The sequence below is a fragment of the Rhinoderma darwinii genome, chromosome 8 (assembly GCF_050947455.1).
Source record: "Rhinoderma darwinii isolate aRhiDar2 chromosome 8, aRhiDar2.hap1, whole genome shotgun sequence".
In the NCBI taxonomy this organism is placed as follows: domain Eukaryota; kingdom Metazoa; phylum Chordata; class Amphibia; order Anura; family Rhinodermatidae; genus Rhinoderma; species Rhinoderma darwinii.
The window spans coordinates 1,035,581-1,050,342 of record NC_134694.1 but is presented as its reverse complement, the minus strand read 5'-3'; the positions used below and the strand labels follow the sequence as shown (position 1 = coordinate 1,050,342).

General features: G+C 44.1%; 1 protein-coding gene across 2 annotated transcripts in view; it reads right to left on the bottom strand.

Annotated features, from left to right (window-relative positions):
- Positions 1-4,359: 4,359 nt before the first annotated feature.
- The window catches only part of PHF19 (PHD finger protein 19), a 30,028-nt gene continuing 19,625 nt past the window's right edge, over positions 4,360-14,762 (bottom strand). Inside the window, exons 7-11 of one of the 2 annotated variants that reach the window (XM_075834591.1) lie at positions 11,240-11,413; positions 8,844-8,958; positions 8,591-8,676; positions 7,888-7,983; positions 4,360-7,472 (exon numbers count right to left, since the gene is read on the bottom strand). In XM_075834591.1, coding sequence (XP_075690706.1) covers positions 7,124-7,472; positions 7,888-7,983; positions 8,591-8,676; positions 8,844-8,958; positions 11,240-11,413 — 820 coding nt within the window. In that variant the 3' untranslated portion in view covers positions 4,360-7,123. The remainder of the gene's footprint in view (positions 7,473-7,887; positions 7,984-8,590; positions 8,677-8,843; positions 8,959-11,239; positions 11,414-14,762) is intronic. The other variant, XM_075834592.1, reaches the window with a different exon arrangement.

Genomic DNA, 14,762 nt, shown 5'->3' with positions numbered 1-14,762 from the left:
CTCCTCACCTGTGTCTAATGACTCCTCACCTGTGTCTAATGACTCCTCACCTGTGTCTAATGACTCCTCACCTGTGTCTAATGACTCCTCACCTGTCTAATGTTATATGTTAATTACTGGCTGACTGACCGGTGACCCAGCCTCTGGCCTCAGCTTTCTCCTGTGCTCAATGTCGCCCCCTGCTGAGTAATGCACTGTGTATGAGCCATCAAGGGGAGCGGGGGAGGAGAAGCGACAACAACTCTGACCACAGTTCAGCCTCTTAAATGAGGTTGTCACACTTTGATTTCTTTACTCCACCTAAGGCCTTGTTCACACGCAGAATCAGAAACGAATGAACATGACGGAGGTGATTTCAAGGGAAACCAGTCTATGATTTTCAGCCATTTTTGGGGCTGTTTTTCCATTGATGCAGCGCCAAAAACGTCTCGAGCAGTGACATGTTCCTTCTTTTTACGCACCGATAAAAAAAAACGCCCCGTCTGAATGAAAAACAGTTTTTCCTCTTGAATTCAATGGGCAGATGTTTGTAGGCGTTTATTTCAGGCGTATTTCGAGGAGATTACGCCCTGAAATCTCTGCGTGTGAACATCCCCTCAATATTACTAGCAATGGATTTCCTTCAACGCGCCCCCCCCCCCCCCCGCCCCAATAAAGTGTATTAGAACTGCTCTTGGACAGGGAGTTTCTCTCATAGTCCACCATGTCGGCAGTTATACAGAGATGGCTTTTGGTCACCCGGTCACCCAACCTCTACACACAGCTATTCCCCTGCTCCCCCCACAACATAACAACGTTTGTATTCATTGTAATAAAAGTTTATAGCCCCTCGTTCTCCACATGTAACGATGACGACCACGGTGACCCCAGAACACGGATGACGCACATGATAAAATATACCAGTTTTTATTGATAAACATTGTGACCCTCGTCACACCCGGTGATGTCACAAATCAGAAATCAATGTGAAAAATGTAACAAAAATAAAATACATTTCTACACAACAGGTTATTGGTATAAATCTGTGACCTGTAATGACCTTATTTCCGGAGACGGCGCTGATTGGGGGTCATTATCCGACCTGCTGATCTAGTGACGCTGAGCTGATCCACACGGAGCCCGGGAGACATCGCGAGGAGATGATTATTAGCAGCAAATGATAAAATACAATCATTACTCGCCGGCGTAGAACGCACATCCGCCGAGCGCTATCTAAAATAAACGTCTTTTCTTTTTATATTAATTATGAAAAATACTAATGAGTAGATATCGATATAAATGTATATGTGGCTATAACGTTGTTATCCGAGCAGCTGCGTATTAGTGCGCCGGTCACCTGATACACAGCGCAGGCCGCCGTATGGTCAGACACTGAACCGCTAACCTCTCCGCGAAAAAGTATAGAGAGGGGGAGGGGCAACATAGCAAGTGGTCATGATGGAGCCCCCCCAGATTGTCAGGAGATCCGAAGAGTCTCATGTGTTGGCTACAAATCTGAATAGGTCACATGACGCCTCCCTGAGCTTCTGATTGGCCGAGAGAGCAGTGAGGGGAGGCGGCAAATTCAGCCACTTGTTTATTTAAAAAATGCATCTGAAAACCACATTCATTTTTCACGTAATTTTTTTTGTTTTATTGCGTTTGCAAAATGTGACTGGTGTAAAAAACTGGGGTGCGTGATGGATTCCGGCTGACATGGGGCGCTCGTGCGCCAGGCATTGCAGAACCCATTATTGTTACAATCTCAGCCGGCTCGGAGCGTCGTGGCTTTTTGTTTTATTCAATGGCAGGACACGACCTCACCTGTCAGGCGCTGTTCACACGCGGAGTCAGAAATGTCTGAAAATACGGAGGAGCTTCAAGGAAAAACCACTCCTGATTTTCAGAAGTTTTTTAAGCCACTCGCGATTTTCGCAGCGTTTGTGGAGCTGTTTTCTGTAGTCTATGAAAAACGGCTCCAAAAACGTCCCAAGAAGTGACCTGCACTTCTTTTTTGCTGCCGTTTTTTCCATCTCAATCAATGGGCATATATTTGGAGGCGTTCTGCTTCCGATGTTTTGGCCGTTTTTTGGGCGAAAACAGGCCGTGTGAACTTACCCTAAGCCGGGAAACAGAGTTTTATTGCAGTTTTTTTTTTTAGGGAAAATAAAAAAGGAGATTCAAAAATAAAAAGGAGATTCAAAAGTAACGTGAAATCTAAAAGGAAGAGCTTGAGGTCCATTCAGACGTTGCAGTTGTGGTGCGCTTTAATACGGTTGTGGTTGTTTTTAACCGCACCTCAATGTCTGGATGGAGCCTAAGGGAATGTTCACACAGGGCGGATACGTTGCGTAAAAGCACACAGTGTATCCTCCCTATGCACCGCAGGGAAGTCCGGCCCAAAAACCTCATCAAATTGTGCTGCAGTTTTTCAACCGGAATGTCCGTTGTCCCTCCACCGTCCTGCAGCGCGGCCTCCTGGGAGGAGGTTTCATCCCATGTGACTGCGACAGCCAATCACAGGCTGCAGCGCTCACATGTCATTCCAGGAAGCCGGCCCGGATGAAGAAACATAGGATTCTGGGTAAGTATAAGGTTTTTTTTTTCCTCCACCTGCCTATTGAACTCAATGGGAAAAAAATGCAGCAAATCAGCAGGGATGACGCAAATACAATGGACGGGCTGCAGATCCAAAAACGCACCGCAGATTTGTTCAAGTCTCACCCACACGCTGCGGATACTGAATTCAGCGGCAGATTCCCGCAGTATTTACGCTACGTGTGAACTGAGCGACGCTTCGCCATGGCTTTGTGAGGATGAATGTTTTGGGTTTTTTTTAGGGGAAGTTTTCCGCAGCTGACATTTCGGTTGAAAAAACAACAACAATTTGGTGCGGTTTTTCAGCCGGAATTCCCCGTGGCGCAGATACGCGGTGTGCTTTTACGCAGCGTATCCGCCCAGTGTGAACACACCCCTATACTTCTCCTGCCCGACTTTGGCTAAAAAAAAAATCTGTATTAAATACTCGAAGTGTTTCCAAACTAAATGTGATTTTGGCCTGAGAGGGTGGGGGAGGGGAGGACCATCTCCACCGGTACAGTGTAAATCAGCATGACATGGGTAATGATTTACGTTGTTCCTGTTCTGGAATCCCGGAGTCGGCTGTATAATAACATTTGGCTGCATCTTCTGCAGTAATGAGGTCGTCAGACGCTGAGTCACCGCTCACAGGAACAGCAAATACAAACCGTTTCCACCAGATTTGTTCCGCGGTCTTAACTCTTAAGTGCGTTACGTTCTACGTATGCTTTGTGTCCCGGCATTATGAAGGTGCTAATTGAAGATTAATATAAGTGCGCCCTCTACAGGCAGAACGGATATACAACAGAATAGGAAGCCCTGCGCCCCCTTAAGGTACAACACAGAGTGATCTATCCATGCCTTTGATGTCATACGGAGGCAAACCGAGGCTTTTCCCTGTCAAATTCCAAACTAATCCGACAGAAATAAAAAAAAAAACAAAAAACGTAGCAGGTTCCACTGGACTGTGTATGTTTGGAGGTGTCTGCGGAGTAATCTCACACGGAGTGTTTTCAGTCGTTTTTCAGGCCGTAAACATCCCGAAAAACGGCTGAAAAATTGTAAGCAAAAAGCCTCCAAACATCTGCAAACGGCGTTCTGTTCCGACAGAGTGTTTTGAAAAATGGCCGCGTAAAAAAAGAAGCCGCAAAAAGCAGCGCACGTCACTCCTTCATCCGTTTTTGGAGCGGTTTTTCATAGACTCTACAGAACAGCTCCAAAAACGTCCGTAAGCAACGCAGCGAAAATCGCGAGTGGCACAAAAAACGTCTGAAAATCTCTTGAAAACAGCTCTGTATTTTGAGACGTTTTTGCTCACTGCGTGTGAACGTACCCTCACAGCATTGATAACAGCTCAGCAGTGCCACAGGCTGATCGCCCCCATGCCACGCCACATTGATAACACCTCAGCAGTGCCACAGGCTGATCACCTCCATGCCACGCCGCATTGATAACACCTCAGCAGTGCCACAGGCTGATCACCTCCATGCCATGCCGCATTGGTAACACCTCAGCACTGCCACAGGCTGATCGCCCCCATGCCATGCCGCATTGGTAACACCTCAGCACTGCCACAGGCAGATCGCCTCCATGCCACGCCGCATTGATAACACCTCAGCAGTGCCACAGGCTGATCGCCCCCATGCCACGCCGCATTGGTAACACCTCAGCACTGCCACAGGCAGATCGCCCCCATGCCATGCCGCATTGATAACACCTCAGCAGTGCCACAGGCTGATCACCTCCATGCCACGCTGCATTGAGAACACCTCAGCAGTGCCACAGGCTGATCACCTCCATGCCACGCCGCATTGAGAACACCTCAGCAGTGCCACAGGCTGATCGCCCCCATGCCACGCCACATTGATAACAGCTCAGCAGTGCCACAGGCTGATCTCCTCCATGCCACACCGCATTGATAACACCTCAGCAGTGCCACAGGCTGATCACCTCCATGCCACGCCGCATTGATAACACCTCAGCAGTGCCACAGGCTGATCGCCCCCATGCCACGCCGCATTGGTAACACCTCAGCACTGCCACAGGCAGATCGCCTCCATGCCACGCCGCATTGATAACACCTCAGCAGTGCCACAGGCTGATCGCCCCCATGCCACGCCGCATTGGTAACACCTCAGCACTGCCACAGGCAGATCGCCCCCATGCCATGCCGCATTGATAACACCTCAGCAGTGCCACAGGCTGATCACCTCCATGCCACGCTGCATTGATAACACCTCAGCAGTGCCACAGGCTGATCACCTCCATGCCACGCCGCATTGATAACACCTCAGCAGTGCCACAGGCTGATCGCCCCCATGCCACGCCGCATTGGTAACACCTCAGCAGTGCCACAGGCAGATCACCTCCATGCCACGCCGCATTGATAACACCTCAGCAGTGCCACAGGCAGATCGCCCCCATGCCATGCCGCATTGATAACACCTCAGCAGTGCCACAGGCTGATCACCTCCATGCCACGCCGCAGTGATGCAGTTATTCATGCAGTCGGAGCCCCGGCCGAGTATTGGGGGCAGATACTGGACAGACTTCTCAGTAGGACCTCTGTGTGTAATGAATCTATAGTTCGGTCCAGAATTATTTGGACAGTGTCACAGGTTTTGGCATTTTAGCTGTTTACCAGAACATATTGAATATCCAGTTATATAATCTTGGCTTAGAGTGCAGACTCTCAGCTTTAATTTGAGGGTCTTCACATCCTAATCTGAGGAAGGGGTTAGGATTTACAGCTTTTTAATATGGAGCTGCCTCTGTTTCAAGGGACCAAAGGTAACTGGACAATTATCTCACATTCTATTTAATGGGCTGTTCCCTCGTTAATCCATCATAAAAAGGAAAAAGTTCTGGAGTTGATTCCAGATGTGACATTAGCATTTGGAAGCTGTTGCTGTGAACCCACAACATGAGGTCAGAGGAGCTCTCAATGCAAGTGACACCGACCATCGTCAGGCTGAAAAAAATGAAGAAATCCATCAGAGAGAAGCACAAATGTCAGGAGCGGCCAAATCAACAGTCCGGTACATTCTTGAAAATAAAGAGCGGACCGGTGATCTCGTGACCTCCAAAAGGCCTGGACGTCCCCGGAAGACAACAGTGGTGGATGATCGCAGGATCCTGTCCATGGTGAAGAAAAACCCCATCACAACATCTACCCAAGTGCTGACTCCTGGAAGTAGGAGGTTCAGTATCTAAGTATACTATAAAGAGAAGACTTCATGAGAGCAAATACAGGGGGTCACCACAAGGGGCAGACCAATAATCAGCCGCAAAAATAGAAAGACCGGATCAGACTTTACCTAACAACGTAAAGAAGCAAAACCTGGACCAAAATGATGGAGGAAGAAAGTGCGGAAAAGGCTCATGACCCAAAGCCCCCACATCCTCTGTAACACATGGCGGGGGCGGTGTGATGGCATGGCGGGGGCGGTGTGATGGCACGGCGGGGGCGGTGTGATGGCATGGCGGGGGCGGTGTGATGGCATGGCGGGGGCGGTGTGATGGCACGGCGGGGGCGGTGTGATGGCACGGCGGGGGCGGTGTGATGGCACGGCGGGGGCGGTGTGATGGCACGGCGGGGGCGGTGTGATGGCACGGCGGGGGCGGTGTGATGGCACGGCGGGGGCGGTGTGATGGCACGGCGGGGGCGGTGTGATGGCACGGTGGCTTCTAATCTATAAACATATTTCACAAAGAGCTACAAGGACGTATGAGGAAACTTAAAAGTCAAGTCTTATTAAAAAAGAAAAAGTGCTTGAACGTTCTAATACACTTTGTATTTCAATTCCTCACTATTTCAAGATCTCTACTTGTTGTCAGTGAACGAGAAATTTTCTGTTTATATCTAGAGGCTGAAATCCCCCCAGGCCAAATACTTCTCACAGCTCGGAGTTTGTTACAATTGTATACACTGTAGACCATCCTCTGAGCTAAACACCTTCGCAGCACAAGTCTTTCTTCTGTGCTGATAGTTTGTTACAATGCATCAGAGCAGGTAAAATATCAATCTGCAGTCCAGGCGGTTTCGTAACAGGGAGCGGTCTACACTGGAGACAAGTGTCGCAAACCATCAGCTGTGTAAAGAACTGGTTTTATCCACCGATTACAAGCAGAGATGAAAATGGTGAGGAATTCTAATAGAAAGTCGCAGAACTTTACAATGTACAAAGGATCAGCTTTATCTGAATGGCGGGGATTTCATGTCTTTGGTCCTACACTTTGTGGCGTAATTGATGATTGTACAATCAGAGGGGGCCGGCGGCCGTATTACCGCGCCGCTCAGTGCGTATTAAACCACAAATGTTAATAAATTTGTAAGTAATGAAACTTGAAAAAAGGCAATTTGGCATTTTACCCTGTATTAAGTACTTTCTTCATAATTGCAGCAAGTTAATAAAAGTCTCTTCGGCACCTACACAATGCCCTCATTACTGGCAGCGCCACCGCCCACCAGCTTCATAGCAGGGAGTGCCGCCTGCCGCCAGCTGACCCAACCTTTGGCTATTTGACTAACATACACAATATATACTCCGGTTATACATCGCTTTCAGTATGGAGTTGTTCCGTCCCACTCCACCAGATACTGAACTTTGCCCTCCGGGGTGATTCTCCGCGCCAGTACCTGGTACTTCTCCCCACATGCTAACCTGCCGGCGGCTCCAAAGTAATTGGTGATCGAGGTCTTCAGGTGCGGCAGAGACACGTCGTCCTGGCTGATGCTTTCGTAGGTATGACCGGCGATGCCGTTGTCTGGGAAATCTGACGGCCTGGTGTATTCAATCAATTCACCGGCGCTGCTGTTCTGCTGCTCGGAACGGTTTACAGCCCGTCTCTTGGATTCAAAGGAAGAATACATCTTCGAGGTGAACTTTCTCTTCCTGCTTCCTACATGGCCCCTAAAACCAGAGATACAATAATGAAACATCATACAATTAAAACGTCCGCACATTTTTAACATACCTTTTGTTTCAATTTCACATTATTTCTGCTTGCTGTCAGCTAATGGAAACATCAACGTATGCAATCTGCAAAACACATCAGCAGCAGCAGCACAAATCTGTTTCCTGTTTTTTTTTTTTCTATGTGTCAGTCTGGAATCTAAGCGGTTTACCTCACAGAGGATTGTTTAAATTGGATACAATTGTAACAAACCCTCAGCTGTGAGAAGTATTAAGCGAAGACTGATTTTCAAACTCAAAAAATAAACAAGAATGTCCTTATCAACTGATGACCTTAGCATTTTCCTGAAACAGGGGGTCTCCATTACTTTATGTACCCCCAAACCAAATAACTCAGCGCTGCGCCACTTACTGCGATTCGTAGGACAGGCTGGTAGAGGCAGAGCCGGATGTGCTCGCTGCGTCATTGGAATCCAGATCTGAAGTGAAATTCTGTCCAGAACTTGCACTACAAATCGATAGGAAAATATGTGACAGAAGCAGAAAATACATTCACAAGATTGAAAGCAAAAAAGCCACGAGTCTTAGGACGTCCGCCGTGAACACGATTCTGTTGTTTATGACCCTTTTATATCGGATTAAACGGTATTTTTCCCCTTTATACACAATTTTTATTTTTCAGTATTCTCTATCTATGATGATAAGCGACTTTGTAAACGCTATGCATTACTTTACTTCTCTCTGTACTTACAGCATATTACTCCTATACTCCAGTCACATCAAGAGCTGCAGTCAGAATTCTGCTGGTTTCCTGATAGCCTTCAGGTTGCTTCTGGTTCAGTGTCTATTGCGCTGCATTGTGGAAGCAGCACTGTAGTCTGAAGTAGAAGAAAACACAAACTAGATCTCCAGGTGTAGCAGAGAGCAGAGTATGGTAGGAGATGAGCTACGCTGTTAGCACAGCAGAATTATGACTGCAGCTCTGGATGTTACAGGAGTGGAAGACGTGATGGAATTACTTACTCAGCAATAAATAATTATATCTAAAGTCATTTATAAACGGAGACTTAATGTTGGAGTTTTCCAAATCATCAGACCAATAGGGAGGAATTTACCTCTTCAGGCTTTGAATCTCGTCCAGCGTAAAATCAAAGATGCTCGCCAGATGATGGTTGGTGCTCCAGGCCGAGGTGAAGTCGCTCTGTAATTCATTAAAGGGAAGAAAAGGACTCATTATAAACTGTGGCCAAAGAGGATATGGAGGTCACATGACACATACAGCAATTCATGATGACAGAAACAAGTAACGATGATGATGATGACGACGACAATACTAAATATCAGCCATTACAGAACATGATAAATTACTTTATTTTCTTGTAGAAAGTTACTGACACTTGGAATAGCGTCCTCCAGGAGGAACTGGGACTGCTTACTGCGGATTCCGCTCCTCTTCTGTCTTTGGTGGTCACGGGGCAGGAGGCTGCAACAGATAAGTCAACGCTCACGTAAAATAAGAGACGTGAATAGACATCACCTCCAGCAAGGACGTGATGTCTTTTCAGAATCCTGACACTTCTGTAGCGTCTCTGTGAGTTACAGTATAGCAGGCGTAGTCTTGCGAGATTACACTGTAAGCTGTCATTCACAGCGAGATCTCGCTCTGCTGTATGTCGGGATTCTGAATAAACATCACATCCTGGCTGGAGGTAATGTATATTCATAGTCAGGACACTGCAGTAATGTTATAGTGTGTTTATGTGGCTGCACATAGCGATATCGCTATGTAAATGAATGGGGAGAAGTGCATGACGCTGATTGGTCACTGATTGGTCGGCCTCATACACTCCTCTGTACAACGCCCACTTGGTCAAAAAGTAAAACACGCCCAGTTGTTCATTAAGAAACTCATTAGCATAAATCTAATATAGGTCATAACTCCATCAAAAATGATTGTTTTTCTAAATAAAAACCACTGCTGTTCTCTACATTACAGCGCCGATCACATTATGTACAATATAGGCCACTTATAATGTGGTGACAGCCTCTTTATTACTAGGACCACTGTTCTCTACATTACAGCGCCGATCACATCATGTACAATATAGGCCACTTATAATGTGGTGACAGCCTCTTTATTACTAGGACCACTGTTCTCTACATTACAGCGCCGATCACATCATGTACAATATAGGCCACTTATAATGTGGTGACAGCCTCTTTATTACTAGGACCACTGTTCTCTACATTACAGCGCCGATCACATCATGTACAATATAGGCCACTTATAATGTGGTGACAGCCTCTTTATTACTAGGACCACTGTTCTCTACATTACAGCGCCGATCACATCATGTACAATATAGGCCACTTATAATGTGGTGACAGCCTCTTTATTACTAGGACCACTGTTCTCTACATTACAGCGCCGATCACATCATGTACAATATAGGCCACTTATAATGTGGTGACAGCCTCTTTATTACTAGGACCACTGTTCTCTACATTACAGCGCCGATCACATCATGTACAATATAGGCCACTTATAATGTGGTGACAGCCTCTTTATTACTAGGACCACTGTTCTCTACATTACAGCGCCGATCACATCATGTACAATATAGGCCACTTATAATGTGGTGACAGAGCCTCTTTGATACTAGGACCACTGTTATCTACATTACAGCGCCGATCACATCATGTACAATATAGGCCACGTATAATATGGTGACAGCCTCTTTCTTACTAGGACCACTGTTATCTACATTACAGCGCCGATCACATCATGTACAAGATAGGCCACTTATAATGTGGTGACAGCCTCTTTATTACTAGGACCACTGTTATCTACATTACAGGGCCGATCAGATCATGTACAATATAGGCCACTTATAATGTGGTGACAGAGCCTCTTTATTACTAGGACCACTGTTATCTACATTACAGCGCCGATCACATCATGTACAATATAGGCCACTTATAATGTGGTGACAGAGCCTCTTTATTACTAGGACCACTGTTCTCTACATTACAGCGCCGATCACAGTATGTACAAGATAGGCCACTTATAATGTGGTGACAGCCTCTTTATTACTAGGACCACTGTTCTCTACATTACAGCGCCGATCACATCATGTACAATATAGGCCACTTATAATGTGGTGACAGAGCCTCTTTGATACTAGGACCACTGTTATCTACATTACAGCGCCGATCACATCATGTACAATATAGGCCACGTATAATATGGTGACAGCCTCTTTCTTACTAGGACCACTGTTATCTACATTACAGCGCCGATCACATCATGTACAATATAGGCCACTTATAATGTGGTGACAGCCTCTTTATTACTAGGACCACTGTTATCTACATTACAGGGCCGATCAGATCATGTACAATATAGGCCACTTATAATGTGGTGACAGAGCCTCTTTATTACTAGGACCACTGTTATCTACATTACAGTGCCGATCACATCATGTACAATATAGGCCACTTATAATGTGGTGACAGAGCCTCTTTATTGCTAGGACCACTGTTATCTACATTACAGCGCCGATCACAGTATGTAGGAGACAGGCCACTTATAATCTGGTGACAGACTCTTTATTACTAGGACCACTGTTATCTACATTACAGCGCCGATCACATCATGTACAATATAGGCCACTTATAATGTGGTGACAGAGGTAAAGACAAACAATAATTCCCCATTGGAGTTGGAGTAGTTCCAGTCCTTCTATGATGTACAATGACTGTACCTGTTTTTGTGAGAGTATTTGCTCCGTCCCTTCTTCTTGACATCACCCGCAGACCTGATCTCTGTCTGACCCAGCAGTTTGTCTGGTAGGAGTTTACTGGGGGGACTCGGCGGGACCCGGATACGTAACCGGAAGATGCATTTTTTTCTCTTTATTTCTTTGCCACAAAGAAACCTGAAATATTTAAAAATATATAATTAGAGTAAAAAAAAACAGAGATCAGAATCTGGGAGACACAAGTATCAGAGCGCAAGTTAAACACTGTGGGTGCGTTCACCAGGCGAAAACAGCTCCGGAAGTTCAGACGTTTTTACGGACGTAATTGGAGCTGTTTTTCAATGGAGTCAATGAAAAATGGCTCCAAAAACCTCCAAAGAAGTGACCTGCATGTAATGTATATAAGTGTCCCGCATATAATGTATATAAGTGTCCCGCATGTAATGTGTATAAGTGTCCCGCATATAATGTATATAAGTGTCCCGCATATAATGTATATAAGTGTCCCGCATGTAATGTATATAAGTGTCCCGCATATAATGTATATAAGTGTCCCGCATAAAATGTATATAAGTGTCCCGCATATAATGTATATAAGTGTCCCGCATGTAATGTATATAAGTGTCCCGCATATAATGTATATAAGTGTCCCGCATATAATGTATATAAGTGTCCCGCATATAATGTATATAAGTGTCCCGCATATAATGTATATAAGTGTCCCGCATATAATGTATATAAGTGTCCCGCATGTAATGTATATAAGTGTCCCGCATGTAATGTATATAAGTGTCCCGCATATAATGTATATAAGTGTCCCGCATATAATGTATATAAGTGTCCCGCATATAATGTATATAAGTGTCCCGCATAAAATGTATATAAGTGTCCCGCATGTAATGTATATAAGTGTCCCGCATATAATGTATATAAGTGTCCCGCATATAATGTATATAAGTGTCCCGCATATAATGTATATAAGTGTCCCGCATATAATGTATATAAGTGTCCCGCATATAATGTATATAAGTGTCCCGCATGTAATGTATATAAGTGTCCCGCATATAATGTATATAAGTGTCCCGCATATAATGTATATAAGTGTCCCGCATATAATGTATAGAAGTGTCCCGCATATAATGTATATAAGTGTCCCGCATATAATGTATATAAGTGTCCCGCATATAATGTATATAAGTGTCCCGCATATAATGTATATAAGTGTCCCGCATATAATGTATATTAGTGTCCCGCATATAATGTATATAAGTGTCCCGCATATAATGTATATAAGTGTCCCGCATATAATGTATATAAGTGTCCCGCATATAATGTATATAAGTGTCCCGCATATAATGTATATAAGTGTCCCGCATATAATGTATATAAGTGTCCCGCATATAATGTATATAAGTGTCCCGCATGTAATGTATATAAGTGTCCCGCATGTAATGTATATAAGTGTCCCGCATATAATGTATATAAGTGTCCCGCATATAATGTATATAAGTGTCCCGCATATAATGTATATAAGTGTCCCGCATATAATGTATATAAGTGTCCCGCATATAATGTATATAAGTGTCCCGCATATAATGTATATAAGTGTCCTGCATATAATGTATATAAGTGTCCCGCATGTAATGTATATAAGTGTCCCGCATGTAATGTATATAAGTGTCCCGCATATAATGTATATAAGTGTCCCGCATATAATGTATATAAGTGTCCCGCATATAATGTATATAAGTGTCCCGCATATAATGTATATAAGTGTCCCGCATATAATGTATATAAGTGTCCCGCATATAATGTATATAAGTGTCCTGCATATAATGTATATAAGTGTCCCGCATGTAATGTATATAAGTGTCCCGCATGTAATGTATATAAGTGTCCCGCATATAATGTATATAAGTGTCCCGCATATAATGTATATAAGCGTCCCGCATATAATGTATATAAGTGTCCCGCATATAATGTATATAAGTGTCCCGCATATAATGTATATAAGTGTCCCGCATGTAATGTATATAAGTGTCCCGCATGTAATGTATATAAGTGTCCCGCATGTAATGTATATAAGTGTCCCGCATATAATGTATATAAGTGTCCCGCATATAATGTATATAAGCGTCCCGCATATAATGTATATAAGCGTCCCGCATATAATGTATATAAGCGTCCCGCATATAATGTATATAAGCGTCCCGCATATAATGTATATAAGCGTCCCGCATATAATGTATATAAGCGTCCCGCATATAATGTATATAAGCGTCCCGCATATAATGTATATAAGTGTCCCGCATATAATGTATATAAGTGTCCCGCATATAATGTATAGAAGTGTCCCGCATATAATGTATATAAGTGTCCCGCATGTAATGTATATAAGTGTCCCGCATGTAATGTATATAAGTGTCCCGCATGTAATGTATATAAGTGTCCCGCATATAATGTATATAAGTGTCCCGCATATAATGTATATAAGTGTCCCGCATATAATGTATATAAGTGTCCCGCATATAATGTATATAAGTGTCCCGCATATAATGTATATAAGTGTCCCGCATATAATGTATATAAGTGTCCCGCATATAATGTATAGAAGTGTCCCGCATATAATGTATAGAAGTGTCCCGCATGTAATGTATATAAGTGTCCCGCATATAATGTATATAAGTGTCCGGCATATAATGTATATAAGTGTCCCGCATATAATGTATATAAGTGTCCCGCATGTAATGTATATAAGTGTCCCGCATATAATGTATATAAGTGTCCCGCATATAATGTATAAGTGTCCCGCATATAATGTATATAAGTGTCCCGCATATAATGTATATAAGTGTCCCGCATGTAATGTATAGAAGTGTCCCGCATATAATGTATATAAGTGTCCTGCATATAATGTATATAAGTGTCCCGCATATAATGTATATAAGTGTCCCGCATATAATGTATATAAGTGTCCCGCATGTAATGTATATAAGTGTCCCGCATATAATGTATATAAGTGTCCCGCATACAATGTATATAAGTGTCCCGCATATAATGTATATAAGTGTCCCGCATATAATGTATATAAGTGTCCCGCATATAATGTATATAAGTGTCCCGCATATAATGTATATAAGTGTCCCGCATATAATGTATATAAGTGTCCCGCATGTAATGTATATAAGTGTCCTGCACTTCTTTGGCGCGGGCGTCTTTTTACGCGCCATCTTTTGACAGTGTAAAATGACACCTCGTCTGAACAGAACATCGTAAGACCCATTACAAGCAATGGGCAGATGTTTGCAGGCGTAATGGAGCCGTCTTTTCAGGCGTAATTTGAGGCGTAAAACGCCCGAATAACGTCTGAGAATATGCCGTGTGAACATCCCCCGACAGTCAGTAATTTCAGAGCCTTATGAGGTGCGGGCCGGTCACCTGCTGGAGACTGGCCCTGAGGAAGCAATTCTAGATTTAGTGCGATGAGCGATTTCGGTGCAGGTTGGTCATTTGATATGTTCTTTAT